The sequence below is a fragment of the Abramis brama genome (assembly GCF_963993115.1).
Source record: "Abramis brama genome assembly, chromosome: 16".
NCBI classification, from domain to species: domain Eukaryota; kingdom Metazoa; phylum Chordata; class Actinopteri; order Cypriniformes; family Leuciscidae; genus Abramis; species Abramis brama.
The window spans coordinates 27,690,289-27,701,183 of record NC_139978.1 but is presented as its reverse complement, the minus strand read 5'-3'; the positions used below and the strand labels follow the sequence as shown (position 1 = coordinate 27,701,183).

The following is a 10,895-nucleotide window of genomic DNA, read 5'->3' as shown; positions in this document are numbered from 1 at the left end:
CAAAAGACTTCTGGACAAACAACTTTATTTTTGATTATGGGTCTATACACTGTACATCCTGACACTGCAGTATATAAGCCGAACTACTTTCAACTCTAATCTCGTAGAGCTCTCTATCTTACATTATAGTCCTTGTGAGGGGAGAGGAGAGATCTAAGAGGGAGAAATTGGCCAGATCCAGGTGAATAAGTGGCATCAGTAGAAGAAGAAAGCATACATTAATCTCTTACATAAAAATAATTTCAAGAGTTGCAAAGTTTATAGTATATTGTTATAGCAGCAGTGAAGGGCTAATATGATATCGGCATGGGACAAAAAGAAAACAGATTGTTAAAACAAGATTCTGAATGTCTGATTCAACCAGAACTGATGTATTTGATATTTAGTTGAACGTAACAAAACATTGATAAATGAAAAAAAGAAGCCATTTAACATAAAGATTCTACTGAACATTGCTATCATTTTTTGTAGCACAAAAAAGGGAAAAAAAGCAGACTGAATATGCTTGCATTGGGAATACAACCTTTGAAATAATTGTTTTAAAAACATTTTCTTTCTTTTTGTTTTTAAAAACACAACATAAAATATAACAACTATTATGTAAGGTTTTTTTCTCATTCTGAAAAGAAAAAAGTAACACAATATACATTTATGATACAGTTTTTGTAAAATGAAAAGAAAACAGCTATATACATTGGTGAATTTGTACTTTCATCGTCAGACTGGCTAATCCTGCTCATTTATCAGTGAAGTTATGTCGTTATTGCTGTGTTTTAGCTTTTTGTTAGCAAAAATGGCTCTTTTAGAAAAAAATCCACATTTTTTATATTATATTGGGAGCAAAGGAGCCTCTGTGATCAATTTCTCCCTTTTTCATAGAAAACCGCGAACAAAGTAAACTACACATATGAATTTGCGTGTAAAACCAACTACAAAACAACCCCATCCGAAATAACTTTTTTAGTTTTTTTATTCATTTATTTTTTTTTGGTCTGTAAAAACGCACAACCTCTTGCTACTGTTAAGACACTGAGCTTCCTTTAGACCGCTGAAGCCTGCAATGTACAGGTCAGGGCATATCATATCATATTTCAAAGGCTCTTTTTACATCTATAGCAAAAGTAACCTCTTAAATATATTTTTTTATTCCTTAAAAACAGAGAAAGAAGAGTTTATTTATTCTGACTTACATTTAAAAGCTGTCTTAGTATAAGATTTAAATTCTTTACCAGTGGCAATTTGAGCATTAAATTCTGCTATGCATTTTTCTTTTCTTTAATTATTCATCGATTTTTTTTAAGAACAAAAAAACATCAAAGGAATACTGACAAACTGGCATTAAAATCTATCAAATAAGCTGCGGCTGCTCTTAAGCAATGATAGTCAAGTTCATTCTGGCAAAATGGGGTGAGCAAAAGAGTGCAAAACAAAAAATGCACCACAGAGCTCCCCCAAATGACAGTGCAAATGGGACGGCCCGCTTTCATCATCTGACCGCTGTCTGAAGCAATTCAATGCACCTTACAGTCGGTCACCGTGGAAACGAGCTCAATAATTGTTCCTCTTCTGGAACCCCAAGGGCCCAAAGACAGGCACTTGAGGGTCTCCAGCATTGCATATGCACGTTAGGTTTGTATTTAGCCCATGAGTAATGCCGTTAATGTTGCGTTTAAGATTGTTAAGAGCTGAAATTTATTGTTGAGAGGGTTTTGATTTCCTTTGTAGTTAAAACAAGTAGTTAAATCGCTTTATATTGCATAACATAATCAGAAATTACATATACTGTTTTAATGCCCAATAATGAATATATGAACGGCAGACTTTATCTTTTTCTTTTAAATTCCATGCATATGAAAGAAATTACATAAGCTTGCTATTGAAAGAAGGAACATAAGCAATAAAATATTCACACAATCTGAAAAAAACATCCGTTATAACAACAACAACAACATCAACAACAAAATGAAAAGAGCCAAAACGTAACATACATTCTGATTGCATTGTACCCAATGTATATAAATCACTTATAAAATATATGTATTTTCAACAAAATCTATCTCAGCTAAGTGTGTGAGATTTTGAAGATGCATTTATGACGTTCATTCATCCATCCATCCTCGTCTTGTTTGTACACAGTACGCTCTTGCTCACAGCTGAGAGGAGCACCTGCATTGATATTTTGACTCCCTTTTACCAATGCTAGACAATTTGTGTGTCCTATTCGTTCTGAACGGCTTTAAATTTGATTCGGAAATGTTCAAAAACTGTAGGAATCCAGGACAGTAACAATAACACTTTAGCAACGATTATAATCATATATCGATAACTATGATAAATGTTGAATCAAAGTCGGATTGAGGGGACGGCTGTGTGCGCCGTCCACGTTTCGGCAAGCAAGCATGTAGAACCTTTTTTCTTTTAATTCTTGCGGTTTTATTTACAATAGCTTGTCTTAAACACATGATTACATTGCATGTATTAGAATGGCTATAATTAACAAAATTGTTTATTTCATTTTTATACTTAGGAATACTAAAAACTCTCTGAGATAAATGTGTGGGAGAGTGTGGGAGCGTAATGCATTTAGACAGTATTTTGTAATGACAAAGTGCGATTCATTATTGTAAAGTTAAAAAACAAAGCGAAAAGAAAAAAAAAAGAAACATTTTCATATTTACATATTATAATTTACTTAAAAAGAACAATTTGTGGTTCTTGATCACATGACACCTCCTGCCCTAGAAGCTGTATTTTTTTTATGCTTTTAGTTTGTTCCTAAAAAAAAACGGCCACCCACAATCGTGAGCCGTGCCAGTTGTAAGCACCTCAGCCCACGGAGAAGCTGTACGCGAGTGTGACGAGAAAAAACCCAAACCGTCACGGAGAGCAAGAGCCACAAACCTCCAATTCCACACCAAGATCCGCACTGTTGGCGTATCACACGACAGCTTGTGATGGGGAGCATTGTTTGCCATTAAAAGAAAGTGCTCATGGCTTGATCATAACACTTACTTGAATACAAGTATCTCTCCATTTCAACAGGGTTGAACTTCTTCACCTCTAGCTCTCCAAAGCCCTTCAACGCTCTCCTGACCAGTATCTCTTTAACATTGTTAAAGATACAAGTGTGTGTAACCATTTGTCTCCATGGCTTTTTTTTAACCAGCATGACATGTATGTACATGTAAAAAGGGGTAAATTTGAGGCTCTGATAAGTCATTGAAGTTTTTATCTCACACACGCTCACTAACAAGTCTCTTAAATAGCTTATTATGAAGTGATTTTCATCATACTTCCTCAAAACGAGCGAGGAAACAGGGATTTCTGATGGGATGATGAAGATGATGAAGATGATGAGTCCTTGTCTCTTCAATAACAATGTGGGGTGGGACAGCATGCTGTTCAGGTCATCATAAAAATCGCTGTGTAAAATTTGTCGTTGTATCACCAATTTGTTTGTCATAGAAAAGTCTTCATTTCAAAATGTATTCAGTTTCAGGCACAGTTAGCTTTTGTGCTATTGGCTTCTTCCTTTCCATATGGACTTTTGCATTTTTTTCTTCTTTATTTTTATGTCTGGTTGGAGGCGAGGTGCATTTTTAGTGCTCTCAAAGTAAAACATTTTCTAGAACGTGTCTAAATTCCCTCAAAAAACGTTCAGGAAACCTCCGGTTTTGCGCTGGCTAAGAGGCAGATGGGCGGGGCTCACCCGCATACTAGTTGACATGATTGGGTGGTTGGTGCTGTCAATCAGGGCGGTGTTGATGTGGATTGGGCGGAGTCAAGAGATAAAGAGAGGATTAGTTGTTGGGGTCTTTGGCGGGTGGGGGGGGTGGTGGGTCTGTGCCGTTCTTGCTGGGGCTTTTGGGCCACAGCTGTTCCTGTAGCTCCTTGACCACTCTCTCCAGGTGCTCCCGTGCCTCCCGCTCCTGCATCAGATCGGCTCTCAGCTGCTCTCGGTCTGCCTCGGCATGCTGCAACTTTACTTGCAAATCCTCAATCTGAAAATACAGCATATAAAGATGATAAAAGATGAATAAAGTGGCCACAAATTGCAACAGCACTGTGTTTAGTCACATCGTATTGCACAATTTATTAAAACATGCATTCTCTCATTGGAAAGATTCGTTTTTGTGAATCACTGCTATTTCAGTATTCATTATATACTGTTATAATTGAATTTTCAGTTTAGTTCAGATAATTGTAACTCACAATCTAAGCCTTATTTCAATACGAATTTTAATAATTTTAGGTTCAGTTCAGATGGTTCATGTAAACTAACCAGTTTTTCAGCTTGCAATTTTAGCAATTTTATTAGTTTGTTTATATGTCATAGTTTAATGCTATCACCTGAACTGAGAACTTCATTGTTTTTGTGCCAGATAATTGCTGTTCTGATTGTAAAAATAAATTATATCAGCTGCTATATTTAAATAGCATCAATGTAGCTACATTTTGCAAGTAGCTTGTAGTGTAGCTTACTACTTTTTCAAAAAAGCAGCATGCACAACACATTACAAATATACCAACATCCATATACCAAATTTACAAACACCTCAGTGATGTCTCTCTCTTGTTTAGTCTGAAGCACACATCCCTGACAGGAAGTTACCCGGTTTCCTTCTGAGAAATGAAACGTATCTCATCAGACTTGCAGGGCCACACCCAGTCTGAGAGTTCATTTGAAAGTGTGTGTGGGTGGAGTGTCGTGTTGCATCAATCTAAGCACACTTCAGATAGCGCTTCATTAAACAGACACTTGTTTATCCAAAGCCACTTCCAGTACATTTATTGCACAGGGACAGTCAACGTGGAAGAATCTGTGGTTTAATATTTTGCTCAAAGGTATAATAGTTCTGAATCACACCTTTGAACCCACAACCTTTCGGTTACCAGCTCAGATTTTTAAACGTTTGTTTTAGAAACAGTGTATGTAGAGATGTGATTGAACTAACCTGCGCAGAGTACTTGGCTCGCAGACGGCCGGCCTCACAGCCCTTGTCACACACTCGTAGCTGTCTGGCCTGCTCCAGCTCTCTCTTCAGCCGTATGCGTGACTCGTTGGCCTCCCTCATCTTCCTCTCACTTTCGGCACGCAGGCGCTCGATCTCCTTGCGCAGGTTCCTCTTCGCCTCAGTCGCCTCACGGAGCTTCTCCTTCTTAGCAACTCGGAGAAACTCCAGCTCCTGTGGAAGGCATGGGAATAAACTGATGATTATTCACTCTTTTAATGAACATGTGATGATACATATATAAGAAATAATAGGGCGTACTTATGAAACACGAGAATAATGGATGTCTGTGTAAATCATACATCCATTAATAGGTCAATTTCCCCACTGATTTTAATGCAACAATGTACGTAAGAATGGTTTTACAAAATGGTATTTTACACACCAGGGAGGACATGTCTTGTTTTTGGACATGGTGTGTTTTAGCCATACTTGAACACCAAGTTCTATATAATATGATATTAAATAAATTATAAAAGATTACATCTAAATTAATAAACTGAATATTATATACATAATTACATATATATATTCTAAAAGTTCAACATCACATGAATGCGTCCCCAAAGATGAAATGAAACCTCCAGTGCGCTGTTGTGTAAATCAATTCTTACATAAATTGTTGCAATAAATTCAAATGGTACAATTTACGTAAGAATGGATTTATAAATGATTTAAAAAAATATATAAAAAAATCATTTGCCTTGTGTTTCATGACTAATGTCTGTGTGTTTGTACCTGCTGCAGGCTCCGTTTGGCCTGTAATGCGGATCCGAGCTTCTCTTCCTGTTTTACCCTCATCTTCACTATCTCGTGTAGAAACTTCTCCTTTGACTCTTTTGAGTCCAGGCCGCTGTCCAGTGCCTGTCTCAGCGTCTCCAACTCTGACTCCAGGTTGGTCATGGCGTGCCCGTCCCCTCCAGACACCAGGGAGCCCTCAGGGGGCCCGCTGGCTGGCGTCAGAACTGCTGGTAAAGTGGCTCCGGGGCCGGAGGGAGAGCTCAAGTCTTTAGCGGAGCTCGAGGATGTAAAAGATGGGGAGGAGAGTGAGGAAAGTGATGAGGTGACTGTTAAGAAAAAAACAGAGAAGAGGTTTTGAGTGGCGAATCAGACTACGTGGGTTTCATTAATTCATGTCGGCAGCAATAGGATTGTTTTTTCAAGCACCTGTCAAATACACAAGACATGCTTTAAAATAAGCCATAAAGGATGAGGAACGAAAGACCCCTCATTGATTTTCTGCCGCATTCACACAAGAGCTGTTACCGTTCTAATCCACCTCTCTCCAGAGCGCTCAAGGTTGGCTGAAAATGAACTGTGTGCAAATGAAGTGTGAACGAAATCTTAATGTATTTAAACGAGCACTTTTGTTTCACAACACACCGGCATAATTGAGTGTCTAACACACTCACAGTTGCCTTTCTAACACACTCTTCATATACATTAAAAGAATGTGACATCCTTTCATTAATTTGAAAGAAAAGTATTTTGACTAGTGCCTCAGTTTGTAGAAACTTGAGCAAGGCATTTCAGAGAAAAGTACATTTTTGTCAAAGCACATACATAAAATCCTCTGCAAAATTTTTTTATTTAGTGTTTAAAGTTGTCTAAACCATTTTGTTAGTGTTGGCCTAACGTTAAAGGTGGACGAATCTTTGGAAAAATAGTACCTTTCTGATATCCTTGTGCATACTGTGTGAAAGCTATTGGGTTTATCGGATTACAAGTTCTTAAATGACTTGTTTGCACAGACAAAGTTTGTAAGTGATTTTATCACACTACTCTCACACATGTATAATGTTAAGAATTGTGACTTTACTTTCTAAACTGTGTATTTTTCCACATAGACTTCTATTGGGATTGCATTACAAACCAAAAGACAAGTCGAAATTACACTCACCGATATTACAAATTGCATTAATCTATATAAATGATATACTGTTATTTATGTAGAAACAGTATTATTGTGGAAATACAACTGTGAAATGCTGATTTGGTGCTCAAGAAACATTCCCTATTGTTATCAATATTGAGGACAATTGTGATAATCAATACTCTTGTGAGATTATTACATTTTTTTCAGGATTCTTTGATGAATAGAAATGCCAAAAGTACAGCGTTTATTTGAAATAGACATTTGTTTGTAACAATGAAAAAGTCTTTACTGTCACTTTTGATAAATTTAATGCATTCTTGCTGAATTAAAGTATTAACTGTCACATTATATATATATATAGGGGTATGGGGCATATATATATACATAACTTCCTTTGAACCTGGAACATTCCTTTAATGAGGTGGAGCAACAGTGAAAGGGTGTACTGTACTCACATTCCTCACGGCTCTCCACTTCCACCTCCACGTCCGAGTCTCGCTCCTCCTGAGAGGGTGGCATGGGCTTGCTGGCAGTGGCCGAGGGGCAGGGTTGTGGGCTGGGGTGTGTCTCACCCGTCAGCCTCCTCTTCCTCCCACGGCTGGCGCTTTCGCTTTCTGCCCCATGTGGGTGTGAGCTGCTGGGGGCAGAAGGAGAGGCCTGTCCTCCTTTTTGGAGGGGCGTCAGAGCAACATTAGGGGCCACAGCGCTCTCCAGGCTCTTGTAGTTGTAGAAGCTGCGGAAGAGGATGTGGAGTGAGTAAGCAGACTACGTATGCAGAGATGCTCATTTTTAGGAACAGTTCACAGACAGCAGTGCAGACTGCTGCTTGTGCAATGGTGTTACCTAACATCATCTTAAAGAGTATGGGTAGAAGTGAATAATCTAAACCAAATGGCAGGTTGACGGGGAAAAAAAAAAGCATCTCTGCAACCCACAAAAGAAGGGTGGGAAGAGAACAATGACTGTTTTGAATGGTTTCAGAGAAACTGATCTGGGCTCGACATGGTGACTCACCCAAACCCTCTCTAGTTATGATGGTAAAAACCACATATATCTAAGCAATCAACAGCCAACAAGCTTGCATCATTCTCCTCTGTGCAGAAGATCCAAATCTTCTGCTGAATTGCTTTAGAAAAACCACAGCCAAGCATGACTAACATGCTGGTTTTATGTTGGTTCCCCACAAGTCAACATATATACACACCCTTTCTTAAGGTTACTGTTAGAATCTTTTGTGCACTATATCATCTTTAATAAAATGATGGTTGCACAATCATTGAAATTATAATGATGCAGATTTCACTTCTAACCACAAGTGATTTATGATCACAAAATATCTATCTATCTGAGCAGAATTTTTTTGCATTGCAGCAAAAAAATATTGTATAAACTGAAATGATTTTGTTGAAACAACTGAACTGATATGATTCTACTCTGCAATGAGTACTGACCAATCAGAATCAAGTATTTTAGAGTGCCGTGTAATATTTGTTGTCATTGTTTACCTGTCACGTAACATGTTAGCAGGTCTGCCAGCTCCCTCCTTATCGCCAACAGAGATGTTTGGAGACCATGGCCTGAAGGCAGACGGTCTCTGTCTGGGCTGGATACAGTTGAGCCCCTGCAGCATGACAGAGAGAAGATAATAGATGTCAGTTGTGTTACATACAAGTGTTCACAGTAGGGAACACAATCAAAACGCATTCCGACATGAAAGAGAATAGAGACCACCTGCAATTTTAGCATGGAAAACATTATTTAAGAAATGCTTGCAGAAAATCTCACAAATTGAACTGAGAAGAGACAGATAAAACAAGCTTGAAGAATGACCAGCAGCACAAGTACACCGAGGTCACTGTGTCTGCTTGAAATCGGAGAGCTGTGCTAGCCTATTTGCAGGCTCTCTTCATTTTAGGAGAATTGATTTTTTACAAAAGAACATCAGTTATTTTGGGTTGAGATCTTGTTTCAGAAGAATCTGATTCTCTGTGGCAAGAAAACAGTTGCTTGGCTCCAAAAATCTTCTCAGGAATGGCCAAGTTTCGTAAACAGGCTGGTATATTATCAACATATATTCATAGATAAATATATAATTATCTGAAATCTGTACTCTCATACAACTAAACACATGTATCCACTGACAGAAAAAAAAAAGCCTTGTAACCTTATTGGCTGATGCAGAGAGAGATCGTAGCCAATCGGGTTGCTTGTCTTTGTCTCCTGAGGGCGACTGTGCTGGAAAGTCATCGTGTTTGGACTTCTTGGCAGGAATGGGATCAGACGCCTAGAGAGGGAGGAAAAAGAAAGCCAAAGAGAGAGAAACGATGAGTGTTGCTCAATAAAGAAAAATGAACTCATCATCAGTCTGATTTGATACATTTCACGTTTCTTCATTCGGTTCAGTGCGCATTTACCGCCTAGTCAGGCGTTCTGATTCCCTACAGCCCTCGAAAAACTACAGTACAGTAACAGTAAGATCGATGAAAGCAGTCGGCCACATTAAACGAGAGCGCACTAGAGGGTGTCTATCACCTCAGACAGAACTGTGAACTGTAAGAGACAGGTGCAATGGGAAAGTATCAAAGGACTAAAATGGTTAACATTAAATTTAGTATGAGTGTTCACACTATGCGAGACTGTGTGTGTATGCCGGAAGGAAAACGTTTTTTTGTATTGCTCAGATGCTTAATAGACTGACAGAACCATCTGCTTTTATGCTGCCACGTGAACACGCGAGTGCAAATACACGTCAAAGCAGTAGGCTATTTGTTTAGCTTTGTCACTAATGTTTGTGCGATGACCTCACTCCCGCTGGATTCCTCACTGACTGCAGTATAATCCCTAAAATACACTGACCTTCCTTTTCTACACTCTCATTTACTCCAGAAAACCTGCGGTGTGCACCACCCACACATTTCCCGCTTATTAACACGAGCCACAGACATTTAAATGCTAAAATAATGCAGAGCGACTGGACAAGCGGTATCAGCCTCCGGCTATAAATCTGCGCCAACTTTGTCTGGTGGACTTCGAGAGCCTGTGAGAGCTATTTTCGAGCAGGGCTCCTAGTGGGAATGCGAAGGAATCTTAACTGACAATCTGCAGCATCCCGGCCTAGTGCCCTAACTGGCCTTAGCAGCAGGGGCTTCTGGGTAAGATGCTTCCAACTGGGTTGCACGGTGTCTGGCAGGATTTACACAGTTAGCCAATCATACGCTGAGAGAGCGCCATGTTTAAGTCTCCTTTCTTGCAGTCAGAAATGCAAAATATTGTGTTTTTGAATAAATGCAGTGGAGGGAGGAGTCAATTACTGCGTAAAAAAGAGTCATTCACACAAAAGAAGGCGCTGATGGCCCTGCGCTGTTTGCATACATGAACGATTGCATCACGTATGACCTCATTCGGCAGGCCCGTCTGCTTGGGCGTGGTGAATTTCCAGCTGCAAAGCGTGATTATTTGACCTCGAAAGCAGTCACTTGCCACGTGCCTGTGTTTATTCGTGGATCAGACCTCTGACATAAAGTCACCAAATCTGGGAGATCTTCCCTAATCTGGGCTATAGGAAAACAAAGAGATCGGCATCCTAGTGCATCTCTTACATAGAGTGATTACAAACTAGAAAAAACTAAGACAGAGAATGAGATCCAGATAGAAAAGTGCAAAAGCCTCTGGACTATATTGTCAATTATCAAAGGATACGTCATTATTTATTTATATGTGTGTGTGTGTGATTGTATAAATAATAAAAAAAAAATTAAAAATTTTTTTTTTTTATATAATTAACTTTTATATTAAGAATTATGTTTAGTTTTTACATTTTAAATGTATTTAAGATATATATATATATATATATATATATATATATATATATATATATATATATATATATATATATATATATATATACACACAACTGAATTATATATTTATATATTATATAAATATTTATACACATTTGTTATTATTACTATATTATTATTGTTATTTTTACTATTAATATTAGTATG

General features: G+C 38.3%; 1 protein-coding gene across 1 annotated transcript in view; it reads right to left on the bottom strand.

Moving 5' to 3' along the window:
* Positions 1-1,713: 1,713 nt before the first annotated feature.
* skia (v-ski avian sarcoma viral oncogene homolog a) overlaps positions 1,714-10,895 on the bottom strand; it is a 63,327-nt gene continuing 54,145 nt past the window's right edge. Inside the window, exons 2-7 of the mRNA XM_084138582.1 lie at positions 9,053-9,172; positions 8,394-8,509; positions 7,344-7,621; positions 5,751-6,079; positions 4,956-5,186; positions 1,714-4,001 (exon numbers count right to left, since the gene is read on the bottom strand). Of these exons, the coding sequence (XP_083994708.1) occupies positions 3,801-4,001; positions 4,956-5,186; positions 5,751-6,079; positions 7,344-7,621; positions 8,394-8,509; positions 9,053-9,172 (1,275 nt within the window). The 3' untranslated portion in view covers positions 1,714-3,800. The remainder of the gene's footprint in view (positions 4,002-4,955; positions 5,187-5,750; positions 6,080-7,343; positions 7,622-8,393; positions 8,510-9,052; positions 9,173-10,895) is intronic.